The 27,673-nt window shown below is 41.2% G+C and overlaps 1 protein-coding gene and 1 pseudogene across 3 annotated transcripts in view; both read left to right on the top strand.

Moving 5' to 3' along the window:
• FCHSD2 (FCH and double SH3 domains 2) overlaps positions 1 to 25,130 on the top strand; it is a 303,487-nt gene extending 278,357 nt beyond the window's left edge. For all 3 annotated transcript variants that reach the window (XM_078058511.1, XM_036119468.2, XM_036119470.2), the window contains 7 exons: positions 12,783 to 12,917; positions 18,333 to 18,416; positions 18,537 to 18,714; positions 19,015 to 19,235; positions 20,219 to 20,348; positions 20,489 to 20,571; positions 23,003 to 25,130. In XM_078058511.1, coding sequence (XP_077914637.1) covers positions 12,783 to 12,917; positions 18,333 to 18,416; positions 18,537 to 18,714; positions 19,015 to 19,235; positions 20,219 to 20,348; positions 20,489 to 20,571; positions 23,003 to 23,086 — 915 coding nt within the window. In that variant the 3' untranslated portion in view covers positions 23,087 to 25,130. The remainder of the gene's footprint in view (positions 1 to 12,782; positions 12,918 to 18,332; positions 18,417 to 18,536; positions 18,715 to 19,014; positions 19,236 to 20,218; positions 20,349 to 20,488; positions 20,572 to 23,002) is intronic.
• On the top strand, positions 11,700 to 12,384 carry LOC144379488 (small ribosomal subunit protein uS8 pseudogene; annotated as a pseudogene).
• Positions 25,131 to 27,673: the final 2,543 nt, after the last annotated feature.

The following is a 27,673-nucleotide window of genomic DNA, read 5'->3' as shown; positions in this document are numbered from 1 at the left end:
GGAAAAAACATAGTCTATTACAGAGTTTGGTACTGTGGTTTCAAACATCCACAGGGGGTCTTGGAACGTATTCCCCACGGATAAGGAGGAGAGGCTTAGATGTAGGCACAAAATAGCTTAATGAAGTCCCAGTATTTATTTAACCTGCTTTTAAATGACAGCACTGAAATAATTTAGTGGAGTTTGTATCTCCTCACACTGGCAGCTAGCTAGCTAGGAGCATGCAGCAGAAATACACATCTGGGGACCAAATTATTCCATTGTAGGTGCCAACGAAAGCATTAGTCATCAAGTTTAGAGTTCCCTTCCATCTGGAAAACATGGTTAATTCTAGTGTTAGACATTAACAGTGTAAAGGGCCTTGTTAGAAGATAAATGTGCTAAAAACATACAGTCTATTTACCTTATAGAATAAGGAAGAAACTAAACTTAGTTGGATATTAACTCTTTGCCTTCTGTATTATGCTCTAGTATAGAATATAGGATTCGGAAGAAAAAGAGAAAAAGAATCACAGAATATAGCAACATTTTCTAAAAGAAGAGCAGTCTGCTAATACAGTTATTCAATTGATGGTTAACTAGAGCTTATACATAACCGCCTGTGGTTAGATTGCTACCAGTAGCCCAGTCAGCCTTTCTGTCCATCATTCGTCCCTTCTCTTATTTTCCTTTCTTCTCTTACTCAAAAGCCCATACCCAGTTTACAACCTAATTTTGAAATTGTATTGATTTTAGAATAGAAAAAGTTTTATAACTAAATTACAAAAAAGATTAGAAAGTTCAGTGGAGAAGAAAATGACCAAAAGCTCCATTCTTATTAATGCCACTGTCAGCAACTTGATGTAATTCCATCCTCTTTCTATTATTCTTTTTTTTTGTTTAAGATTTTATTTTTCATTTATTTGAGAGAGAGAGAGTGAGCAGGGTGTGGGGGGGAGCTGAGGGAGAAGGAGAAGCAGGTTCCCCACTTAGTAGGGAGCCCGAAAAGGGCCGATCCCAGGACCCCAGGATCATGACCTGAGCCGAAGGCAGATGCTTAACCAACTGAGCCACCCAGGCACCCTAGTATTCTTTTTTTAAAATATATTTATCTTAATAATGTTAATTTTGTATATTTTTCCATCTAACATTCCATTTTGCTGGATGATCTCCGTAATCTTCCTTTTAATGTCTGCATAGTATTCAATCAAGAAAGCATACAATAATTCACTTAACTATTCTTTTATAGGTTCAATATTTGGATTGCTTTAAAGATATTCTAAATAAATAATACTCTAAAAATATTTGTGTACATATTTCTTTTTTCCATACAGGGGATTTTTTCTGTAATATAGATTCTTAGAAGTAGAATTAGTAAGTCAGGGGTGCCTGGCTGGCTCAGTCAGTGGAGCGTGCAACTCTGGATCTCAGGGTTGTAAGTTTGAGCCTCACATTGGATATAGAGATAACTTAAAAATAAAAAATAATTAGGTCAGAGATTTATAGTTCTTTGTTTAAGATTGGTTTCTGTTCTTTGAATTATTTTCCCCTACGTTCTCAAACTATAGCTGACAGTGTTTACATGACTTCTTGTCTCCAGCCATTTCCCCCAACTATTATACACAGACATCCTGACATCCACTTTGTTGTGCAGCCTCCCTAAGAGTGTGAGCATTTTGCAGAGTTGCATAGAAATAAATTGACTTCCCTCATTGTGAAGACCATGCTGAATAATGTGTTTGAAAGGCAAGGAAATTAAATATTTTTAACCATCAGGATAGTGGTTTAGTTTCCATCTGCCTCATTAATGCCTAATAGTCCTCACAGTATAATGGGCTTTGTTTTTGAAATATGAAAATCTGTTTTGGGCTTGCACTAATCCCAAAGAAAGGAAACAGTGGATTTTTGTAATAAAATAAATGTAAACTGTAGAAAATAATAGAATACACCTGCAAAAATCTTCAGGCACTTCTCTATTTATAGTTTTTCCAAATGGGCAGTAGTCTTTTTATTGAATTAAACTCTATACCCAAATAGCCCACACTATTAGTGAAACTGACATTTCATATTTTCAGTAGGATTAATTTAATTCAATTCAGCAGGCATATATTGAACCTGCACTGCTCATGAGACCCTTTGCTAGGTGCTGGGAGTTATCAAACTGAGTATAATGTCTGCTGAGTTTGTATCCACAGATTGAAAGAACCAGTCTCACGGACAGCTGAGACCAAAAGATGGTCATTGAAAAGATGTGGAGAATTTCACTTCTAAGAGAAGTTCTTTGACTTTCTGCATAGCCATAATAACAAGTAAAGTGCCTGACATAAATCCTTATACATAGTACATGTTCAAAAATATTAATCCAAACTTCAAGATAAGTAGTTTAATTCTACCAACTAAGCTTAAAATACTACTAAAAGGAGGGAGTTCATAGATAAAGCATCTATTCTGTACCAGGTACTAGCTCAGGCACATTCGTACATTATGTCAATTAATGATCACAAGGGACACTTGGGTGGCTCAGTCAGTTAAGTGTCTGCCTTTGGCTCAGGTCATGATCCTAGAGTCTGGGATGGAGTCCTGAATCGGGCTCCCTGCTCAGTGGGGAGCCTGCTTCTCCCTCTGTCTGCCTCTCTCTCTCTGACAAATAAAATCTTAAAAAAAAAATAACGATCACAATGATTCTGACTGTATTGCAGATGAGGAGATAGACGTAGAAGAATTAGATATCTTGCCCAATGGCACACAGCTAGTGGGGAGAGAGCTAGGATTTGAACCCAGATACATCTGCCTCTAAAGCCTTGCTCTTTACCATACTTCCTTACTCTGTGGATGGCCCTTTATTCCTTTAACCTTCTCCATGATGCAGTGTAATTGCTGTGCATTCCTTTTTTTCTTTTCTTTTTTCTTAGCTTCTGTTGAATCATCATTGAATGTCCTATTTTCAATGTAATTAATGGTCTTGTAGCATCTTCAAGTACTCTGTGGCCTGTTGCCATTAAAATTCCCAAGCTTTGGGACCTCTGGGTGGCTCAGTTGGTTAAGCATCTGCCTTTGACTCAGGTCATGATTCCAGGGCCCTGGGATCGAGTCCCACATTGGGCTCCCTGCTCAGCAGAGAGCCTGCTTCTCCCTCTGCCTGCCGCTCCCCCTGCTTGTGCTCTCTCTCTCTCACAAATAAAATCTTTAAAAAAATAAAAATAATAAAATTCCCAAGCTTTATTGCTATTTTTTCATAGTTTTCCTCAGGTACAATTGATATATAATAGGTTGCACATATTTAAAGTGTACAATTGATATATTTTGACTTATGTATACACCAGTGAAAACCTTGCCACAATTAAGATAATGAACATATCCACCACCCTGTTTCCTCATGCTCCTTCCAGCCCTTCACTCAACCACTGATCTGCTCTCATTATGGATTAGTTTGCATTTCCTAGAATTTTGTATAAGCAGAATCATACAATATGTACCCCCCCCTTTTTTTTTTGTCTGCTTTCACTCAGCATGATTATTTTGAAGATCGTACATCTTGTTGCATGTATCAGTAGTTCATTGCATTCTTTTATTGCTGAGTAGTATTCCATTGTATGAGTATACCATAGTTTATCAGTTCACCCAGTGATGGGCAATTAAGTTTTGGGGGGACTATTACAAGTAAAATTGCTATGAACTTATATTTTGAGTGGACTAGACAGTGGGTATATGTTTGATATTTTAAGAAACTGCCAAACTGGGCGCCTGGGTGGCTCAGTTGGTTAAGCAACTGCCTTCGGCTCAGGTCATGATCCTGGAGTCCCTGGATCGAGTCCCGCATCGGACTCCCCTCTCGGCAGGGAGTCTGCTTCTGCCTCTGACCCTCCCCCCTCTCATGTGTTGTCTCTCATTCTCTCTCTCTCTCAAATAAATAAATAAAATCTTTAAAAAAAAAAGAAACTGCCAAACTGTTTTCCAAAGTGGCTGTACCATTTTACATCCCCATCAGTAGGGTACAGGTGTTCTCGCCCACACTTAGTATGGTCAGTCTTTTTAATTTTAACATTCTGATGAGTGTACAGTAGTGTATCATTGTAATTTTAATTTGCATTTCATTGATAATATTGAGCATCTTCTCATATGCTTATTTGCCATCTGTATATCTTCTTTGGTGAAGTGTCTGTTCAGATCTTTTGCCCATATTTTATTGGGTTGTTTGTTTTCTTTTTTTTTTTAAAGATTTTTTTTTTTTTTTTTTTTTTTTTTTTTGAGAGGGAGAATGAGAGAGCAAGCACATGAGAGGGAGGAGGGTCAGAGGGAGAAGCAGACTTCCTGCCGAACAGGGAGCCCAATGCGGGACTTGATCCAGGGACTCCAGGATCATGACCTGAGCCGAAGGCAGTCGCTTAACCAACTGAGCCACCCAGGTGCCCTGTTTGTTTTCTTTTAAGTTTTGAGAGTTTTTTATATTCTGTGTACAAACCCTTTATCAGATACATGATTATGGCTTGTCTTTTCATTTTAACAATATCTTTCAAGAAGGCAAGCTGGTGCAGCCACTCTAGAAAACAGTATGGAGGTTCCACAAAAAGTTGAAAATAGAGCTACCTTACGACCCAGCAATTGCACTGATGGATATTTACCCCAAAGATACAAATGTAGTGATCCGAAGGGGCACATGCACTCCAATGTTTATAGCAGCAATGTCCACAATAGCCAAACTATGGAAAGAGCCAAGATGTCCATCAACAGATGAATGGATAAAGAAGATGTGGTATATATATACAATGGAATATTATGCAGCCATCAAAAAAATGAAATCTTGCCATTTGCAGCGACATGGATGGAACCAGAGGGTATTATGCTAAGCGAAATAATTCAATCAGAGAAAGACAATTATCATATGATCTCCTGATATGAGGAATTTGAGAAACAAGACAGAGGATCATAGAGGAAGGGAGGGGAAAATGAAACAAAATGAAACCAGAGAGGGAGACAAACCATAAGAGACTTTTAATCTCAGGAAACAAACTGAGGGTTGCTGGAGTGGTGGGGGGTGGGAGGGATGGGGTGGCTGGTGGTGGACATTGGGGAGGGTGTATGCTATGGTGAGTGCTGTGAATTGTGTAAGACTGATGAATCACAGACCTGTACCTCTGAAACAAATAATACATTATATGTTAATAAAAAATAAAAAATGAAAAAAAAAGTATCTTTCAAAGAGCAGACATTTTTAATTTTGATGAAGTCCAACTTAACTATTTTTTTTCTTTTATGGACCGTGCTATGGTGTGGTGTGGTATGGTAGCTTTGACAAAAAGCTATGATTTCTTTGACAAATCTTTGCCAAACCCAAGGTCATAAAGATTTTTTCCTATATTTTCTTCTAGAAATTTTATAGTTTCAGGTTATACATTTAAATCTGTGGTCCAGTGTGAATTAATCTTTGTATATGGTAAGAAGAATGAGTAAACGTTCCTTTCTATTGTTGAAAAGACTGCCCTTTCTCCACTGAATTACCTTCACATTTTTGTCAAAAATCAATTAACCATGTATGTGTGGGTTTATTTTCGGACTTCTTCCTCATTCATCTGTTTATCTAGCTTGATGCCAATACTATACTGTTTTGATTAATGTAACTTCATAATTAGCCTTTCAGTTAGGTAGTGTAAATCCTTCAACTTCTCACTCTCTTTTTTTTAAATCCAGTCTAGTTAACCTCTAATTTTCTTCTTCTTTCTCAAGGTTGTTTTTGGGTTTTTTTAAGATTTTATTTATTTATTTGAGAGAGAGAATGAGAGAGAGAGAGCACAAGACGGGGGAGGGTCAGAGGGAGAAGCAGACTCCCTGCTAAGCAGGGAGCCCGATGTGGGACTCGATCCCGGGACTCCAGGATCATGACCTGAGCCGAAGGCAGTCACTCAACCCACTGAGCCACCCACGCGCCCCGTTTCTCAAGGTTGTTTTGGATAATCTGTGTCTTTTGCATTTCCATATTAATTTAAAATCAGTTTTCTACCTACCAGATAGAAAACCTACCCGGATTTTTTTAAATAGGATTGTGATGAATCTTTAGATCAGTTTGAAGACAGTTGATATTTTAACAATGTTGAGTCTTCCAATCCATTAACATAATACCTCTCCACTTATTTAGGTCTTTTATTTTGCTCAGCAATATTTTGTAGCTTTTAATATATAGGTCTTGCACATCTTTTTTCAGACATAACTATTTTATAGTTTTTGGTGCTATTGTAAATGGTTTTTTATTTTAATTTCCAATTGTTCATTGCTAACACATAGAAATATGATTGATTTTTGCATATTGATCTTATATCCTGAAAACCTGCTAAACTCATTTATTAGTTATAATAGCTTTTGTGTATGTCCTTTATGTAGATAATCATGTCACCTGCATATTAAGAGATTTTTAGGGGCGCCTGGGTGGCTCAGTCATTAAGCGTCTGCCTTCAGCTCAGGTCATGATCCCGGGGTCCTGGGATTGAGCCCCGCGTCAGGCTCCCTGCTCCGCAGGAAGCCTGCTTCTCCCTCTCCCACTCCCCCTGCTTGTGTTCCCTCTCTCACTGTGTCTCTCTCTGTCAAATAAATAAATAAAATCTTAAAAAAAAAAAAAAGACATTTTTACTGCTTCCTTTTTTCCCCTTACCGTAACAGCTAGAATCTCCAGTACAATGCTGAATTGAAGTGGTGAGAGCTGACAGATGTCCTTGCCTTGTTTCTGCACTTAGGGAGAAAGCATTCAGTCTTTCACCATTAAGTATGATGTTAACAGTAAGGTTTTTGTAGATGCCCTTTACCATGTTGAGGAGTTTCCTCTATTCCTATTTAGTTTGCTGATAGCAGTGGATGTTGAATCTTGTCAAATGATTTTTCTTTTTTAGTTTATTTATATCATAGATTGCATTGATGATTTTTCAGCTATTAAACAAACTTTGCATTACTGATAAACTCCACTTGACTCATGATATATTACCCTTTATATATTTAGTGGAATTGATTTGTTAAAATTTCCATAAGCATTTTTGTATTTCTGTTCATGGCAGATACTAGTCTATAGTTTTCTTCTCTTGTAATGCTTGTTTTACAGTGATTTGAAAAGTATCCTTTCCTCTTCTATTTTCTGGAAGCTTAGAATTGTGTAGAATTTTTTCTTCCTTAAATATTTGCTATAATTCATCAGGGTAGTTATCTGAGCATAGAGTTTTCTTTGTGGAAGTTTTTTTTTTTTTTTTTAACAAACTCAATTTCTTTAGTAGATAGAGGATTATTCAGGTTTTTCTTCTTGAGTGGACTTTGATAATTTATTTGTGTCTTTCAGGGAATTTGTCCATTCTAAGTTGGCCGACTTTATTGAAACAAATTGTTTATAATATTCCTTTCTTATTCTTTGATTATCTAGAGACTCTGTAGTGTGGCATCGCTTCTCATTCTTTTTTTTTTTTTAAGATTTTATTTATTTATTTGACAGAGAGAGATACAGTGAGAGAGAGAGAACACAAACAGGGGGAGTGGGAGGGGGAGGAGAAGCATGCTTCCCGCCAAGCAGGGAGCCCGATGCGAGGCTCGATCCCAGGACCCTGGGATTATGACCCGAGCCGAAGGCAGACACTTACGACTGAGCCACCCAGGCACCCCGCTTCTCATTCTTGATATTGGTTAATTGTGTCTCCACTTTTTTCCTGATCATTCTGCTAGAGTTTATCCATTTGATAGATCTTCACAAAGAAACAGCTTTTAACTTCATTGATTTTTTTTTTTCCCTGTTGTTTTTCTGTTTTCTGTTGTATTGATTTCTGCTCTGGTTTTTATTACCTTTATTCTGATTCGTTTGGATTCCAATAGTTGTTTCCTAAGTTGAGGAAACTGTTTCCCATCCCCCAGGGATCACTGTCCTTCAGTGATGTCCAGTGTTCATATATTTTGAGTTCTATAGTTGTTTCTGGAAGGAGTTTAAATCTGGTCCTTGATACTCCATCTTATCTGGAAGCAGAAATCTATGTTGCTGATATCTTCAGCATCATCCTCTATAATCTACTTGTGTTGTATTTGGAATGATGTTCAATGTGATCACTTCTCTGTCCAAATGAAACTCAGAGGTTCTGCTAGTCAGTTATAAGGAGCTGCCTTCCTCTGTATTGAATATCACCAGATTCTTTATGTAATTTCTTCTTTCCTCATCAAAAAAAAAAAAAAAGGAGTAATGATTTATTAAGTACCTTCTATGAATCCAGCATGTGTTATGGGTTTAAATATGTTACCTCTGGGGCGCCTGGGTGTCTCAGTCGTTAAGCGTCTGCCTTCGGCTCAGGTCATGATCCCAGGGTCCTGGGATGGAGCCCCACATTGGGCTCCCTGCTCAGCTGGGAGCCTGCTTCTCCCTCTCCCTCTGCTGCTCCCCCTGCTTGTGCTCTCTCTCTCTCTCAAATAAATAAATAAATAAATCTTTAAAAATAAATAAATAAATAAGTTACCTCATTTAATCCTTATGATAACCCTATGAAGTAGTAATTGTCTTCATTATAAGATAAAGTAATTGAAGCTGAGAAGGTAAATAATTTGCCGGAGGTCACACAACAGTAAGTGGTATAGTCAGCTTTCACACTCAAGTCCGTCAGACCCGAGGACCCAGTATTGCTTTCTAGCTCATTACAGTACCATAAAGTTGAGGAAACCCTTCAGAGGTTGTTTTGCTGAATACAAAGAGACAGCTACTAATACCAACTCAGAAAGCTTTTTCTTATCTGCCCCTGCAAAGAGAGTAAGCATTTTACAACATCTAAGAAAGGAAAAACATTAGTACAGCTAGAAAGAATAGTTTTAATTGAAGTTCTGTCAGGTGGCAGGAAGGAAAAGGGCTAAGAGAGCTATTGTTAAGAAACAGGAAGAATGTGATTTTAGAAATGCTGGGTCAAGAAAACATTGTAACAGTGAAGTTACAGAGGGTGAAAGAGGGAAAAAGCAGAAGTTATTCAGCAGTGACATACTTTGGAAAGCTGCTGGAGCGATGAAAAAGCACATGGCCCTGACCCCCGTTGCTGTCACTGAAACTTTTCATTCCCTTCCATGAGAATCAGACAATGAACTCAGAATAAAGGGGAAAGAAAAGAATGTTTAGTATCAAACAGTGTTGCCAAGATAAAATGTTTTGGATTGATTCCCAGTGCCACAGCACAGTGCATATTAACATTCCTTATATATTTTTGGAAGCATATTCTACCCACATTGGCTCTAATTTTAGTTTTTATAGATGTATGGGTGTTTTGTGTTGTTCTGTTGCAATGCCTGGTTATGGATTTTTTTTTTAAATGTCTGTAACCTCTACTAGAGTACGAAAGCTGTGTCTTCTAAGTATATGTAAATATGTTTACCTTTTATGGCAGTTTCTAGCATGTGATCCTCATCTTTTATATGACACAATGCCCTTTTGGAAAGTGATGGTATCATAGCCTGAGATGATTTGAAAGGTCAAGATTTGAGTCTTACTTTGTCATTGACGTGACTGACCATAGATGAATTATTTGTAAGATGAGGCACATGATTATCTCATTCAAATGTGAAGAATTTCCAGGAATAGTTATAAATGAGAATATTACAAGGGCTTTGAAATGTAGGCAGTACCTTTGACAGGAAATATGTGCCATTTATTCTTTTAGAAGGCTCTATAGAATTTTATAGAGTCAGTTTTATTTTATTTATTTTTTTTTAAGATTTTATTTATTTATTTGATAGAGAGACAGCGAGAGCAGGAACAGAAGCAGGGGGAGTGGGAGAGGGAGAAGCAGGCCTCCCACCGAACAGGGAGCCCGATGTGGGACTCGATCCCAGGACCCTGGGATCATGACCTGAGCCGAAGGCAGACGCTTAACGACTGAGCCACCCAGGCGCCCTAGAGTCAGTTTTAAATGTTAATAATTACTCAAGAGAAATCACTTTAATTCATTAAGAAGTAGAATTGGACAATATAGGCAGCCTCTATGTTGCAACTCGCTGAATGCCAGGGAGTCTTGACCTTCTGCAAACACCTCTTCCTATTCAGAGGCCCCCCTGCACATTCAGCATTTAGTGGTGGCAGTTTCTCCACTCTAGAGTATGAGCTCCTGCAAAGCAAACTGTGTCCTTCGTTTCATGTCTACGAGCCTGGCACAGTGTTCAGCTTATTGTGGGGATTTGATATTTCAGTTATTCTTTCTATTGTGAGGCCTAATTCTGACTGTTCAGTCCTTCTATCTTTAATGTTGTAAACATGCATGCCTTTGCATATTTGAACATGGGAAAAAGTAGCTAAATAAATGCTTTTGTGTAACTAAAGACAAACTTTGCCTGTTTTGTTTCCTGTTTGTTGGATTTTTAGTTTAAAAAGTAAGATATTCTAATAGTTCAGATAGTACAGAGGTACATAAAACACAAGTCAGCCATCTCTATTCTCCGGTCTTTGTTTTTCTTACTCTGCCTCCCCCTGTCAGATATTTATGTTCATATAAATACTATTTGTACTTTAATATTATGAATAGTACTCTAGGCAAATACATTTTTTTACCCAGTTCCTGAATACTACACTGAAAGTGAACAACAGAATCATCATACGGATACAGAATGGTTGTGAGGGCACCTTGTTTACCTTCATGGCCTTGCGGGCACAGCTGCTGCCCAGCCTCACAAGAGAACATTGTACCACATATTGTAGCCTGGGCAAAGGTCAAAGTTTAAAGTATGGTTTCTCCTCAGTGTGTGTTGCTTTCATACCATTGCAAAATTGAAAAATTATAAGTCAAACCATTTTAAGTTGGGGACCATCTGTAAATTAAATGAGATATTCGTCACTTTATTTTTACAAAATAGTCTTTGTTTTAGGTGGTTTTGCCCAACTGTAGGCTAATGTAAGTGTTCTGAGCGTGTTTAAGGTAGGCTAGGCTAAGCTATGATGTTCGGTAGGTTAAGTGTATTGAATGCATTTTTCAACTCAGGATATTTTTCAACTTACGATGTGTTTATTTGGACATAACCCCATTGTAAGTTGGGTAAGATCTATAGTTTTACCTCCTGATGCTTTTATTTCTCCATAAGGGATTCATAAAAGTGAAATTGCTAGATCAGGGCGCCTGGGTGGCTCAGTTGGTTAATCGACTGCCTTCGGCTCAGGTCATGATCCTGGAGTCCCGGGATCGAGTCCCGCATCGGGCTCCCTGCTCAGCAGGGAGTCTGCTTCTCCCTCTGACCCTCCCCCCTCTCATGTGCTCTCTCTCTCTCCTCTCATCCTCTCTCAAATAAATAAAATTTAAAAAAAAAAAAAAAAAAATTGCTAGATCAGGTGATATGTTTAGTTTTTAATTGCAGTAGGCCGGTGTTGTTTTTTTAAGGATGTATCAGTTTACATTTCTATCAACAATAGAGGAAAGCCTGTTTCTCCAAATCCTTGGTATCTTTAGAAATCTTTCTAACGTTTCCCCATATGATCAGTTTAAAATGGTAAGAGGCTGGGGCACCTGGGTGGCTCAGTCGTTAGGCATCTGCCTTTGGCTGGGGTCATGATCCCAGGGTCATGGGATCGGGCCCCACGTCAGGCTCCTTGCTCGGCGGGAGGCCTGCTTCTCCCTCTCCCACTCCCCCTGCTTGTGTTCCTGCTCTCACTGTGTCTCTCTCTGTCAAAATCTTTAAAAAAATAATAATAAATAATAAAAAAGAAAATGGTAAGAGGCCTTTATTAGTATTTAACAGTGAAAAGAGAAAGGACACTGATAAACATTTCTTATATATTTGAAAGACATTTTACTCTTGTTTTTGTTTTTTTGTTTTTTGTTTTTTGTTTTTTTAAAAACCTGGTCCTTTCAGGGCCCCTGGCTGGCTCAGTCAGTGGAGCATGCGACTCTCGATCTTGGGGCTGTGAGTTTGAGTCCCACATTGCATGTAGAGATTACTTAGAAATAAAATCTGCTTTCCGCCATCTCTCTGTGTCGCCATAATGATGCACATGAATGTCCTGGCAGATGCCCTCAAGAGCATTAACAATGCTGAAAAGAGAGACAAACGCCAGGTTCTTATTAGACCATGCTCCAAAGTCATCCTCTGGTTCCTCACGGTGATGATGAAGCATGGTTACATTGGTGAATTTGAAATCACTGATGATCACAGAGCTGGGAAAATTGTTGTGAACCTCATGGGCAGGTTAAACAAGTGTGGAGTGATCAGCCCCAGATTTTGATGTACAACTGAAAGATCTAGAAAAATGGCAGAATAACCTGCTCCCATCCCGCCAGTTTGGTTTCATTGTCCTGACAACCTCAGCTGGCATCATGGACAGTGAAGAAGCAAGACAAAAACACAGGAGGGAAAATCCTGGGATTTTTTTTCTGGGGATACATTCATGCAAATAAAATGCCTCAATGGCATTTTAAGAAAGAAATAAAATAAAATCTTAGGGGCACAGCTGGTTAAGCACCAACTCTTGGTTTTGGCTCACATCATGATCTCAGGGTTGTGAGATTGAGCCCCATGTCGGGCTCCATGCTGGGCACGGAGACTGCTTAAGATTCTCTCTCTCCCTCTGCCCCCCGCCCCACTCTCACATGTGCATGCAGGCGTGCTCTCACTCACTCTCTCAAAATAAAAATAATAAAAATAAAATCTTAAAAAAAAAAACTGGTCTTTTCATAACAGGAAAAATACAAGTGAGAATAGATACTTTTTTTCTATGTGCAGTTGAGTAAGTAAATTATATTTTGAAACAATCAGGTTTTAAGTGTTTTTTCCTGCTTTCAACCATTTTCTTGAAGTAAGCAAGCTAGCCAATGGCTTCTAATTTTCCCTAGCTTAATGCAGATCCTGAAAGAGAAGAAGGAGAAGAGTTTGAAGACAACATGGATGTTTTTGATGACAGCAGTTCCAGCCCATCTGGCACCTTAAGAAATTATCCACTTACCTGCAAAGTTGTTTATTCCTATAAGGTGTGTATTTCTCTAACCTATTGCTCATATTAAATTGTGGCAACCCTGAAGACACACGTGACTATGTCTACCCAGCCTCACATAGTGTGCTTACTATAAAATTGGTGTTCAGTTAACGTTAGAGATAATATAACATAATAGTGAACAGTCTAGGCTCTGACATCAGACTGCCTGGATAAAAATCCTGTCTCTGCCATTTACAAGCTATCTGACCACACTAGCCCCTTGGTCTCTGTGAGCCTCAGTTTTCTTACCTATATTATGGGGATAATATCAGAGGGCTAGTTTGAAGATTAAGTGAGATAACACTTTTATAGCAAAGCACTTAGTACAGTGCCTGGCATCTAGTAAATTTTTAGTAAACTGAAATCTTACCCTTATTATCAGTTGGATGCTTTGGCACAAGACCCTCCATTAGGAGGATGACCCTCCAAACTGATACTAAAAGAAAATTGTTTTACAAAAGTTTTGTTAAACTTTACCTTTCCTAATCTTAATATAACCACCTCTTGTTTCCATGGTAAGCAGGGACCTAGATAAATAGATGCCAGAATTTCAAATCCTGATTTGGTGTAATAGTTTTTCATCTCTCTCACCCCTGCTCTACTTACACATAAATTTTTTACTCATACAAAGTACATTGAATTTCCCTCCACTCATCTAGTCCATCAACCAGCCCTGTTGACTCTACCTCCAAAACATATCCTGAATCCATTCACTTTTCACCATCTTGGTCTAGGCCATTGTTTCAATTACTGTAAAAGAAAAACAACAACAACAACAAAAACCCATAATTGGTATCCCTTCTACATACTTACCTCCCTCCCAACAGTCCATTGTTCACTTTGCAGCCAAAATTATCTTTAACAAATAAAGGAGATTATTTTATTCCCTTGCCTAAAAACTTTTTATAAGCTTTCCATCACACATAGGAAGACAAACTCTTCCCTAGAGTTTATAATGTTCAGATTGATCTGGCCCCTTACAGTCTCCCTAGCTTCGTGTCAGACCATTCTAACCAACCCACTCACCACCCATTAGCCACCGTGGCACCATGCTCCTTCCTAACTTGACAACTTTGCACTTGCTGCTCCCTCTACCTAGAACCATCTTTCCCCAGATTTTGGTTGGCTGCATACTGCTCTTCATTGAGGCTTAGCTCAAATAGTGCCTCCTCAGGTCTCCCCTGACAACCTAATAAAAGCCAAATTCTCATTCACTACTCTCTTCCCATTGCCCTTTTCCCTCTTTTATTTACTATATAGCACTTACCACCAGCCAAACTTAATCATATTTGTTTTTATATTTCTTTGTCTTGATTCTGCACTAAAGGTCCATAAAAGCAGAAACCCGGTCCGTATCCGTGTACCTTGTCTGTGTGTCTCCAGCTGCAGGCCGGTACCTGGCACACGGCAGGTCCTCAGTAAATAATTGTGGGATAAATACATGAATGATATAAGGAAGGCATAAACAAATGAATCCTCCTCTGGCTCCCATGCTGATGGACACCCAATGCTTAAGGGACAACAACAGAAGAAGTGTCTGGAAAGAATCTTTAACAGCCATACATGGGGGACAGTCTCACTCCCACTGTCCCTGGATGGCCACAGCTTGGCAGTATATACTCTTCAACATCAGTGATTCCCAGACTTTTTAGTTTAACATCCTTTCATTATATACTTAAATTATGAATACTTCTCTTTTCTAAAAGAGGAAGTAAACTATTTTGATAATGTTTTGAAAATTTCAAAGCATCTTCTGAGATAGTTGGAAAGGTGTTACAGAGTATTATAAAACTAGGGTTGGGAATGTTTTCTCATCTCACCTCTCAATATTATATTTACTTTGAAGTTCCAGAATTTAAAATTTAAGGTCCTTAAATGGAGAGGATCCCAAGAGGCTGAGTGATTATAAATAGCTCACATCCCTCCAGCATTCCCTCTATTGGCATATGCCAGGCATGTCCCTATGATAAAGCAGACTATAAAAATCTATTTAACTAGTTCGTCACTGAACAAACATTTATTTAGTGCCTGATAAGTTTCAGGGATGCAAGAATTAATGTGACACAATTCCTGCCCCCCGCCGAATGGATAGTCTGGGGGAAGTAAATATTAAACTGAAAAATAGAATATGTATAAAAACATTTATAGTAGAGGTTAAAACCACTAATTTTTTCCTGTGATGGGAGAAATTTCATAGATGAGGTGGCACTTAAATTAGGTCATGAGTAAGATCTTACTAAATACAGTGAGAAGGGAAAGAGCCTTCTAGGCAAAAAGAACAGATACAGAGACAGAGGTGGATGACAGTATGGGGTGTTCAGGAAATGTTACATTCAGTAGGGGGTGAGCATCAGGTGTAGGGATTAGAGCTGCTGGAAATAAAGATGTTTACTGTTAGTAAAGGGCCTTGGAAACCAGACTGAAGTATGGTTTGTATCCTGGCTGGTGAGAACCTTTGGATGTCCTAAAATCAGATGGGGTTTTTAAGAAGGTAACAACCCTGGTCATGGTATAGACACGGTACAGGATAGATTAAAGAGAAATGAACTGTAAGCCTAGAAATGGACTATAAGCCTATAGTCCAGACCTGGAAAGGAGGCCTGGATTAATCTGGTGAGAACAAAGAAAAGTTATATTTAAGGATTAGATTCAAAAGCCTTAAAAATGCTCATAATCTGTGCCCCTACTAGCATATATCTTAAGGAAATGACCCACAACTTAGAAAAAGGTTTTGATACAAAATGTTCTTTCATCATAGTGCTATTTTATAATAGCTTGAAGTTGGCTATCCGATAAGAGAATAGCTAAATAAATTAACCATTCAATAATAATGTATATAAAATATTATCAAGATAATTGAAAATTACATTAATGAGAGTCTTTTTATGTAAGAAGCAATGATAGGTCAGAAGAGTAAGATGCCAAATTACATGTACCTTAAGATTTCGATTATACATATTTCCAGCTTTTCTACAGTGAACATGTATTATTTTAATCAGGAAAAAGCACATTGTTTTCAAAGAAAATGGGAAATTGAGAGAGAGAGTGGTGGGGATGCACCACTTGGCTGCTTCTAGGGTTTGGTTGTCCCTGGGAGTTAGGACTTCAGGGGGCAGTGTAAGAGCATGTGTTTATTTAGTAAGCCCTTCCTGACCACTTTCTCTCTTTAGTTGGGATACATGAGAAGAATTACATTCCCTGCAGTAAGTAAGTCATTCTGCTGGGAACCCTACAAGGGCAAACAACTAAGCAGAGTGCCATGGTAGTTCGTGGTAGTTAGAGAGATGCACAAGCCTTACAACAAAAGGAGGAAGAAGCCACCAGCTCATGGTGGGTGGTCTGGAAAAACATAATAGCTGGGTCTCAAATCATGAGTAATAGTAATAGCTACATATGTGAAGTATTATGTGCCTGGTACCATATTTATGTTATTCTAATCTCTTCAATAACTCAATATCGGAGATATTATCAACCAACCCATTAATTCAACAAATATTAATTGAGCACCTCCTGTGTAACATCCTGTGCTCTTTTCTAGGCTTCAGAATATGGCATTGATGAATACAGACAAAAATCTCTGCCTTCATGAAGCTTACATTCTAATAGGAATAAAAAAGAAAACTGAGGCTCAGAGAGGTCTTATGGTCACTTGCCCTTAGAAACAGACTGAAGCTGGACTTGAACCCAGTCATCTAAGTCTATTCATCAGATGGGAAAGAGGGAGCAGGGCCTGCTGGAAAGAAGGAACAGCCTGGTAAAAGCATAGAGGCAAGGAATAACATGGTGTGTTCCAGAGACTAGGGAATAGTGTGTGGGGCCAAAGCATTGAGAGACCACAGTAACCAAACTCTGTAGAGTCTTGAGATCCATGCAGAGGACTTGACCTTGTCAAGTGGAAGAATTGGTCACTGTTTGGGGATGGTATGATCAACCTAGTATCTGCTGATACTACATAGTAGCACTGAACAACTTGCATGGACCTCTATGACTTTTTTACAAGGGCAACAGTATATTTAAAGGTGTTCTTATCCTTCCTGCTTTGTTCTCACACATTGAAGTCCATTGTGTTGATACTTTTTAAGTCTTCCCATGGAATTAGGGAAAATGTCTTTGTTATATTGTTGCCTTTTGCTGGTATAGTCAAAGCATAGAGAGGTTTCAGATTAGCCAAGAAATTTCACTGGAAAAGCTCTCATGAATAAATGACCTTTTTTCCCTCAATTTTGAAATCAGGTAATTTACTTAAAATTCTGGTCCTGGAGTATTTCTGTAACTGGCCAGCCATTCTCAGTACTATTTGAACATCTCAAGCAGTTGTGGCAACATCCCGAATCTGGGTTTGATGAAATATTACAATGCATGTGAAATGGGAAGTGAGTCTTAATAAAGTGACCCATTTTCTTGCCTTACTTTTGCTTGTGTAACTTGGAGATATTTTACACTTTGAGATTGTGAGATTTGAAAAACTATATGGTCTTATAGTTGCATAGTTGGGACTAATCTTGGGACTTGGGGAACGCTTTTAAGACTGTTCACCAGAGAGCCAGAAGATGCCAGCAGGCCTCTCCCTGCTACATGTGACAAGCAAGTCTCTTTAGGAAACACAGCCACACAGTTTCTCCCCCTGAGAGTTTGCTCTCAGATTCTGCAGTCTCAGGAGCAGTATCTGGTGGCCGGTGCTGGTGGATTCCTGCTGTCAGAGATAATAAAACCATCACAGCAGCTTGCACAATAGCACCTAGGCAGATCAGCCCAGTCTTCACAGTTAAGTTAGAGCGTAATAAATCCAAATTGTGACCCATCTCAGTCATTTCCTTCCCAGCTTTCTTCTCTTGGCCATTGTTTTTCATACAGTGACTCCAGATCAGTTCCAGGCACCGCTCACGCTGTCATCCAGTCCATGCACATAGCTGTTTGCATTCTCACGGTGCGCACCTCCATGGTGCCCTCTGCGCAGTTCCGGTTCAGTGCTTGCTCTGCCTGTGCTTCCCAAATCACCATGGTTCTCAGCTTGCTCATCCCACACTGACTCCCCCATCCTCCCCAAAATGGCAGGAGTGTCATTTTGAAGAAATGGAGGCATCAGGAAGTTGAGTAACCTAACCAATAGATACATAAGCTGGAGCTGGAGCCCAGGGCCCTGCTTCCAGCAGAGTGCTGTACAGTTCACCGCACCTGATGGCCTCCTGAGGATTCCGTTTCTCCAGTTTTTGTTGCAGCTTTATTTTGTTTAGTTTTTTAAAGCAAAACTTCACCTCATTACGATAGTTTTACAAGCCTTAAATTTTTATGTTCAGTATGTTCTTCAAAATCATTTCAATATTTTGATCCCCAGTTTTTGTTATGATCAGCATACATCTGCTCTTTATCTAACCTTTTTAATTTTGTCCATGACCATCCTACATTGCAGGCTTCTCAACCAGATGAGTTGACCATTGAGGAACATGAGGTGTTAGAAGTGATTGAAGATGGAGATATGGAAGACTGGGTAAAGGTATATTCCTTTGCTCATATCGCCCCTTCTTGTGACATTTTTAGGAGTTTGTTTTGGTTTTGGTTTTGCCCTGTCCAGATTGTGTGTGCAAACCTATTTTGTCACATGTCTTTTACTCAGGCTCGAAATAAAGTTGGCCAAGTGGGTTATGTGCCAGAAAAGTACCTACAGTTTCCCACCTCGAACAGTCTACTGAGCATGCTGCAGTCCTTGGCTGCTTTGGACAGTCGGTCCCACACATCCAGCAATTCCACGGAGGCCGAGCTCGTTTCAGGCAGCCTCAACGGAGATGCCAGTGGTAAAGACGGAAACAAGGCACTCTTTATTTGGTCACATTTGGCCTAAGCAGTATTGCCCTGGAGTCAGCCTTCAGTGGGTTAAAAAGCAAAACTTTATTCCTGTTTTATGTTTTCTGTTATTTGGTCACATTTATCCTGTACAGTAGAACCCTGAAGTAGATCTTCAGTAAGTCAAAAAATTACAGCTGTACTCTTACCCTGTATGATGGTCTTTTAGTTGTCACATGGGCGTAGGGGTGGTTGCGAAAGTAACCTGGCTGTCCATGTCCTTATGCATTTTTCTCCCTTTTGCTACCTAGTCTGTTTCGTGAAAGCACTTTATGACTATGAGGGCCAGACAGATGATGAATTATCCTTTCCTGAGGGAGCAATCATCCGAATCTTGAACAAAGAAAACCAGGATGACGATGGCTTCTGGGAAGGGGAATTCAGTGGGCGGATTGGAGTTTTCCCATCGGTGCTAGTGGAAGAACTTTCATCCTCAGAGAACGGTGATACTCCGCGGGTGAGAGAGATTCAGGTACGTGAGAGGGGAGAAAGCTGAATTAAAAGGTGTTTAAAGAAAATAACCCCCGAGGGGTGGTTGACCCATGCAAACGTGGGCTACAGTCTCAGCCCCGCCTTCCCACTCCAGTCCTCTGTTGCCAGGTTTCTGCAAAACTGAGTTTGGAAAAGCAGAGACTCACCAACCCGGCTCCTGGCTAATGGCCGTATTACACCTCCATTTGCCTGCTTTTTGTGCTCTGAATCAGTTAACCGAAAGGATAAATTGTATATGACATACAAAAGAATGGTTTGGTAGGGAGAAAGAAAGAAACCAGAGGGGGAATGTATTGTCTCCGTGCTTAGTTTAGGTAGTGAAAATACTGCTCTTTCTCTCCATCACGGGCAGAGCCTGCCTGCCAGTCCTTTTCAGAGAACTAATGAGCCTGCCAGAGCCCCGTTTTACTGATGTGTTTCTAGGCTCAGCACATCCTAGCAAAACTTGGCTTTACAGGAAACCCCTAAATCAGGTCTGCCACAGCAGGCCTGGCAGATCCAGCACCAGAAGGAACATGTCTCCCCACCTTGTTTGTGTGACATTGTGATCACTTAGTCTGACATTTACAAAACCTGGGGAAGTCAGAAACAGCCAATTATTTTATCTTAACAAAAAAATAGAACAGAACTTGTCCTGTTTTTTTTGTTCTTCACCACATTTATTGAATTGACCGATTTGGTATGTTTTCAGTAGAATTCTAGAGAATGGTTTGACTTGATGACTGTTTATGATAAACTATAATCAGTAGTGTAATGAGATCTCTGAGAGGAAAAAGTTAAATGCATCACAAAATAGGGTTTGGGATTGTTATTCTAAGCTCATGTGCTTCTAATGAGGCTGACAAAAATTATAAATAGTCCTATCTGAGCTGCAGAGAAAAGTAGTATGTCTGAATTAGTGAAGCCAGATCGCCTCTCCTTCCTGCGGTGAGCACTTTGTAGCCTCTCTTTCCTTTGTGGCAGATCTCTCCTTCTCCCAAGCTGCCGGGCTCCCTGCCTCCACTGCCGCTGTATGACCAGCCTCCCAGCAGCCCTTACCCCAGCCCAGAGAAGAGGAGCTCCCAGTACTTCCCGCGCTCTCCTTCAGCAAATGGTAAGCGTTCTCCTGGCATGGAGCTAACTTCATTTTCATTCAGAAATCCACATGTTCACCTGAAGAGCACACGGATCTGCATTAGCATTTTTATTGCTCAACAACACAAATAAAATGAGCTGCTTGGTTCCCTCCCCTAGAAAACAGCTTCCTTGCCGAGTCACCGGGATTCTCACGGGCACCACGGCATACTCCTGAGACCTCATATGGCAAACTGCGACCCGTAAGTCTCTTATCTGGCAGGGTTACAGAATGCACGGTTCTTCCAAAATGAAAGTTAAAAATTAATGTCTCCCCATGGCCCCTATGTTACGCTGATTCCCCCATGCAAGGGTCAGGTGGGTTGGGGACGATAAAAAGAGCTCTTAAAAATGAAGGCTATAGGGCGCCTGGGTGGCTCAGATGGTTAAGCGTCTGCCTTCGGCTCAGGTCATGATCTCAGGGTCCTGGGATCGAGTCCCGCATCGGGTTCCCTGCTCAGTGCAGAGCCTGCTTCTCCCTCTCCCTCTGCCACTCCCTCTGCTTGTGCTCTTCTGTCTATCTCTCTGTCAAATAAATAAATAAAATCTTTAAAAAAAAAAAAAAAAATGAAGGCTATAGGGGCGCCTGGGTGGCTCAGTCGGTTAAGCTTCCAACTCTTCATGTCAGCTCAGGTCATGATCTCCTGGGTCGTGGGATTGAGCCCTGTGTCCTTGGACTTGCCTCTCAGTGGGGAATCGGCTTGAGGATTCTCTCTCTGCCCCTCCCCGCACTTGTGCATGTGCGTGTTCTCTCTCTCTCTCTCTCTCTGTCAAATCTTTTAAAAAAAATGAAGGCTATAAAAAGCAACACATCTTGGAAGGTCTGGTCTACACGGGCAGTTTTCTCACCGAGCCATGGTGAGATAGCTATGAAAGTGTATTTGAATTATAGCAAGCTCTGTGAGCATTCAAGTGGTCTAATTGTGAAACAGAAGCACTTTTTTTTTTTTCCAGCGAACATTTATTGAGAACCTATTTTCCGGGCTTATATTTGGCCTCTTTTGAGGAACAGAGATGAAATGAGATCTACTTCATGCCTTTTTGAAGTTTAAGAGCTTCTATTCTCAAGGAGAATCTACTCTTACAAATAATCACCTCTACTCACCCCCTCACTCCATGCCTTCAACTCCTTCCCCCCACCTCACTGTGAAACAGCTCCAGGGTCATAACTTTCCCACACTCATCCAGTGCATTTATTTTCCTTGAACTGCTTATCAGCATTTGACACCAGTCCTTGAACCACTCACTTCCTTTGGCTTCGTTCATTCAGACATGGATTGAGTGCGTTGTTAAAGACTTTGGTTCTTTATCCTAAGTGTAATAGGAAGCCATTGCAAAGTTGTAAGCAGGACAGTGATGTGACTGGTTTTGCATTTTTGAAACATTGCTATGGCAGCTAAGTGACAGTGAATGGAAGGTGGCAGAATGGACATGGGGAGCCATCTGGAGGCTGGAGCAGTGGTCCAAGCAAGAGGGGATGGCAGCATAGACTGCTGGGTATGAGTGGGAATGGGGAGAAGTGGGCCAGTTTGTTCCAAAACCCTTTCCTGGTTTGCTTTCTACTCTGGCCCTTTCTTTTTCATTGACCTGTACGGGCTTCTCTGCTTCAGCCCATCTCTGCTGATGCTTCTCAGGGTTCTGTCCATGGGCTGCTTCTCCTGAAGTCATTAAACTCACTCTCCCTGTGCAACCTTATCTCCTCCCACAGCTTTGATAACCATTTATTTACTGACAACTTCCAGACTTCTGCCAATCCAATCTCTTCCCTGAGCTTCAGCCTTGTGGACATCTCAGTGTATACAAACCAGAGCCCCAAACTCAGCAACAGTGAGTTAATTATCCTCCCTGCCTGACATGCTCCTTCTCCCGTACTGCCCGCCTTGGTGAGTGGAACCTCCATTCTACCACTGCTCTGGCATCACTCTTGGTAGCTCCCTGGCCCTGCCTCCCACAGACAGTCATCACCAAATCCTGCCACATTTACCTTGGAGACAGCTGTCAAATCTCTCTTTTCCTCTACCTGCCCCCAACCTGTGCCTAGGTCAGGCTAACATCAACTCTCACTTGACCACAAAAGCTTCTTAAATTGTCGTCTTACCTGTACTCTAGCCCGCCCCCGCTCTTTTTCCAAACTATTATCCGACTCATCCTTTCACACCTTTGCTACCGCTATTTAAAATCCACCAAAGACTCCTCTTTGCCCACAGAGTAAGGCTCAGATTTCTTAACATGGCTTTATGAGGCCCTTCATGACTTCACCCCAGGCCACCTCTCTAGTCTTCTCTCTCGCAGCTCTCCTTCCAGGACAGGCTGAAAGGTTTTCAGTTTGCAAGCACTGCTCTCTCTGGCTTCCACCTCCAGGCCTTTGCTTTGGACGAGGCTTTTAGGGCTACAGCCAAGCTTTCAGCCGAGGAAAGAACCTGATTTGTAGGTTCCACATTTCATCAGAACAGTAACTCCCTGGTGTGGGAAATAGTGAAAATTACTTTGGAAGCACATACTTTCATGTTCAGAGCATTTGAGACCCCTGGGGTGCCTGTGACTGTGGGTAAATGACCTATTGGGCTGTGGAGGCTTCAAGAAGCACTGAATCAGGAAGCCAACTGACAGTCCATATATTTGTTTCCTGCTCAGGTCCGGGCAGCTCCCCCTCCACCTACACAGAACCACCGAAGGCCAGCAGAGAAGATTGAGGATGTAGAAATCACACTGGTGTGATGATGGGTTTACCCATCCATTACTGCTACAATCAGGGCCAGGCTTGGCGTTTGGCCATTCTTGTTCTTTAGGCACCTTTGCATGATGATGACTCTTGAACAGAGTGAAAACAAGGAGGATTATGTGACTGGGTGGCCTGGTGGACTCCTCCCACGTTTTGAATATTTTGTGCCTTTTTTTGTTGTCATTTTCTATGTCATCTCTCCTACCATAGCACAAATCCTAGTGGGCCCTAGAAGCAGAGGGGGACAGCCCTCATGCCTATCAGTGGCCCATTTTTATATGAGACTCAAGACCAGGCCTCATTCAGGGCACAGTCACAGAGAAACTGATCATGTGCACTCGTACAGTATATTACTGTGGCCACAAGGATGTGGCAAAGATCCTCATCTTTCTTCAAGTGGCTTTTGCTCGTCTGATTGAGTTTAATCAGATCATGTCGGCTGCATAAGGAACTAGAAGGAGGGATTTCAGGAGGGGCTGGCTCCTCCCCACAGTTAGTCCCCAGACTGAGAAAGTGTAACCTTACTGGGAAAAAGTGGACCGCCCTGAGTTTATGCCAGTTGCATTAATGCACATCTCTTCCACAGCTAACAGATTAAAAACAGTAACAGTGTCCTTTGTATTAATATTTACGCCATTCATTTAGTGTTAGTGGAGCTAATATGGAGGGGCTGAACCAATAGCCAAATCTTGTCCATCACATAGACTAATAGAAAGGAGGCTGAGGCTGAAGCAGAAATGGAGCTTCCAGATCTGAAACGAGCCAATTTAATGTTCTTTTTGTATTTGGGTATTTTTCATCTTAATTTTTGCAGCATATATTCTTCTGACCAACATCTTTGGAATCTGAATATCTAGATAAATTGGGGACACATAGCTTGCCTTGTTGAGCTTCTCTCCTGGGGAGGCCCCTCGTGTTGTTTTATTCCCAAGCCGGTGCACGAGCCCAGCCAGCCAGCCTGTGGCTGCCCGAGACGGGTGGCCACCCCCCACAGGGTCCCCCTGGCCTGACATTGCCTTGGGAGGAAGAACCTGTGGCTCATGGAGGAAACCAGCTTCCTGTGAAAAAGGACTAAAGGACTGCACACCGCGCACAAGTGCAAACGGACAAGGAAAAGACAAGTTCTCCATGTCACAAGGAGAGCCAAGAGTAGTGTTCTCCACAGGCTAGCGAGCTCATGGTGGCAGGTGGCCCAGAGTAGGTCTCTGTTGGCGGGCCACCTCCTGTGGAAGAACAGGAGTGCCGAATCCAGGGACAAGGGCATTTTTTTTTTTTTTTTGCCAGTTGCGTTTTTTTTTTTTTAAGAAATCAGATTTGCAGAATTCAATCTTAAAGTTGTATTATGCTTTGAAAACTCCATCCCTCCTAAGAATCTTTAAAAACTTGAAATGCTCGCCAAATGTCCCCATGGGATTTTTGACCAAAAGTCAGGTTACCACTGAAGAAATCTTCAGTTAGTCGTTTGATCACTTCAGTGACAGTACCCAGTGACAAGTCTTCTCTGTGATTTGGGGTTTTTGTTTTGTTTTTTTGCATTTCTTAACCTGTTGATCTATTTGAGGTCTTTTTGTGTTTATCAAACTTATTCTTAAGTTTAAAAAAAATTAAAAGGGTGGCTTTTTTAAGAATTTAAAGTTCTCTGACAATTTAAAAATCTTCAAAGCACTTTAAACAATCTTCCAAGTGCTTGAATCAGGCCGTTCTCGCTACCCAGTCTTGTCTTCTCTCTTTAGCTAGCCAAATTGTCCTTGAATCTGGATTTTCCACATTCTCAGAGGTTATTTGAAATCTTTTGTTATATTTTAAAATATTTTTTGGAAGAGCTGCTAATTTTATTTTAAAAAAAAAACAAAAGTTGTAAAAATATGCCTCCTTTTTAAAAAGAACCCCTCCCTCCAGGACATGTAATCCAGCATCACAGTGCACAGGGCCCAGCTCGGAGGGAGTGCCTCTGTGCAGATGTGCTTTCTTTACAGTGGCTGTAAAAAGTTTGTATTTATTATGTATAAAATGTTGAATAATAAAAAAAAATGGAATTAAGTTTTCTAAGTTTCCGTATAAAAAGATTTGGGTAAATAGACCTTTCCAAATAGACAATGCTTTTTATAAAGACATTCCTAAGCCTTCCTTTTTTAAACCATAAAACAGATACACAGAGGGGGTAAATAAAGTCCCAGTTAAAGGCTGATTCCCTCTGGCTGCCAACCAGCCACATTGAGGACCAGGGCTCAGTCTGTTTGGGGAGGGGCCCCACGGCTCTCTCCTTCCCAGAGCTGGGACGTGCAATATGTATTCTTCCAGACATTTTCTGTGCATAAAACTTATACACAGACACATTGTCTTTTTATATACATGGGATTATATATTTAGGTTTCCCTCATTCTTTTTGAAGGCTGTCTTATATTCCATGGTTTGGATATATCATAACTTAACCCTGCTATAGTGATGGATGTTTAGGTTGTCTCCATCCATTTGCTGTTAGAAAGTTGAAAACAACATCTTTGTACATTATTCTTTATAAATTTGTTCCAGTAAAAATATTGGGTGAATTCCTGAATATGTAATTTGAGAGTCAGAAAGCTATATGAGCATTTAGTTTCATTAGATTTTGTCAAATTGGCCCCCAAAATGATTGTATCTGTTGACACTCCCACCAGCAGCATGAGAGGCAACAGCATGGACTTTGGAGTCAGAAGGTCAGAGTTAAATCCCGGCTCCCACTTGACAGCCGTGGGAACCGAGCTCCACAGGATACCACTGTGGATCCAAGAAGGATGCACGAGGCTGCGGCGCCAGGTGGTCACCAGCAATGTTCTTCACCATCGCCTCCCCCACCGTCCGTGACCCTCCCTTCACAGCTGGGGTCCTTGCTCTCTTCCAGCTTCATAGTCACACAAGGCTGTCAGCGGAAGGAGTGCCTCACAGAAACACGGGAAGGGGTACGTTGAATACCATGTTTGAATCAGCTGTTGGCATCAGAGGCTGGCTGCGACCAGTGGACAGTTAAACTGCCCCGCCGCAGCGTCACAGCTGAATTGTGGCCTCCTTCTTCAAAGGAACTAACTGTAGAACAATGAAGCCACAGATTCACAGCACATCACCTGGATCCCTTTTGTCTCTGACCTTTGACCCCCACCCCCACCTTCAAGCCTGACAGGCAAGTAGGAGGATATCATCTGGCTTTAGCCCTGCCACCACTTGATGGGGACGACCCTTCCCTCTGGGCTGCTGCATCCCCAGCTTTGAAAGGAGTGGAATGAGAGGATTTCCAAGGGCTTATCCAACTCTTATGTTCTAGATAAGCTCAGTTCCTAGACACGGTGAAAACACCACACAGACAGTATTTGAGAACAGACTAACACACAGATTTCTCGGGATGGCCAGAAATTGAAAATTGAAGCCATTGGACACTCCCGCCTCTGCCACCCCCCCACCCCCACCCCGGGAGAAAGCAAACCCTCCTCTGGATTGTGATCCCATTCCGGGCTGTTCTGTTCACTCACTGCCCGAGTCCAGCCACAGCTTTAGGTCATGGAGCCAGTTACCGCCTGAGTGGCTGTGCAACAAAATCTAGCTGCTCTGAATCTTTGCATTTATTTTGTTCATTACAAAGAGGTTTTTCATGACAAAAACACAACCAAGTTACAGAAATTTTAGTTTAGAAGAGAGAACTGTAATTTGTCCTGAAATCCTACAACTCGACGCAACCAGTATGTTTCCTCCTAGACTCTGTTTGTTCTCTCACTGTTGATCTGCCAAGAACCCTGTGAATGCCAAAGAGCGTCTTGTTCCTGGACCATTTTCCCCTGGTCCCACCGGCCAGAAAAACAAATGGTGTACTTCTGCCCTGTTTCTGAGAGCTCTGGTCTGGGAATATTTTCCCGGCGTGTTCTCCTAAAACAACAGAAATGAACCCACAAATAGGGTTCACACCCCTTCCACACTGTGTGCTAAACACCTAAGCGGCCTTCTCGTTCTCGTCACCCCTTGCTCCTATGAGGGGTAGGGGAAGAGCCTGGTCAGAAGTCCTGTATTCACGCCCCTGGCCACCTTGATGAGCTGTGGCCTGCTCACCCCTTCGCCTTTCTGGGCCTTGCTTTCCTCATCTGTGAAGTGGGAATGAGAAGGCAATACAAACGTCCTAAAATCCAAGAGGATCAACTGAGATAATGTGCAGAAGGATAAAAATATTTTTGACCAGTAGATACATGTTCAGAGAAAGAATACAGCCTGTACCCAGGACATGGTATGCTGACTCTGCACAGATGGGTCCTCACCTGGTGCCACCAGGATTCTTCCAGAGGACTTCCTAGGGGTCAGGACCACCTCTATTCAATTGCTGTTGAATATTGAATTCAAACTACCCCAGGTCTTATTCTGGGCACTGGAGACATAAATGACTCAGATCTCATCCCTGTCACCAAGGGGCTCACACCTGGTGGGGGAGACTCAGGAACAGCAGGCTCCAGCTAAGGTGTGTCTTCCAGGGAGATGACCAGGGGGCAGCAGGAGTTCAGAACAACGGCTTCTGTCATTTCTCCCTGTCAAGTCTCAGGCTCACTAGGGCCTCACTGGGCAGGGCA

Source organism: Halichoerus grypus, chromosome 11 (genome assembly GCF_964656455.1).
Source record: "Halichoerus grypus chromosome 11, mHalGry1.hap1.1, whole genome shotgun sequence".
Classification (NCBI taxonomy): domain Eukaryota; kingdom Metazoa; phylum Chordata; class Mammalia; order Carnivora; family Phocidae; genus Halichoerus; species Halichoerus grypus.
Note: the sequence above shows the minus strand (reverse complement) of the source record. Positions and strands in the feature narration are given on the sequence as shown.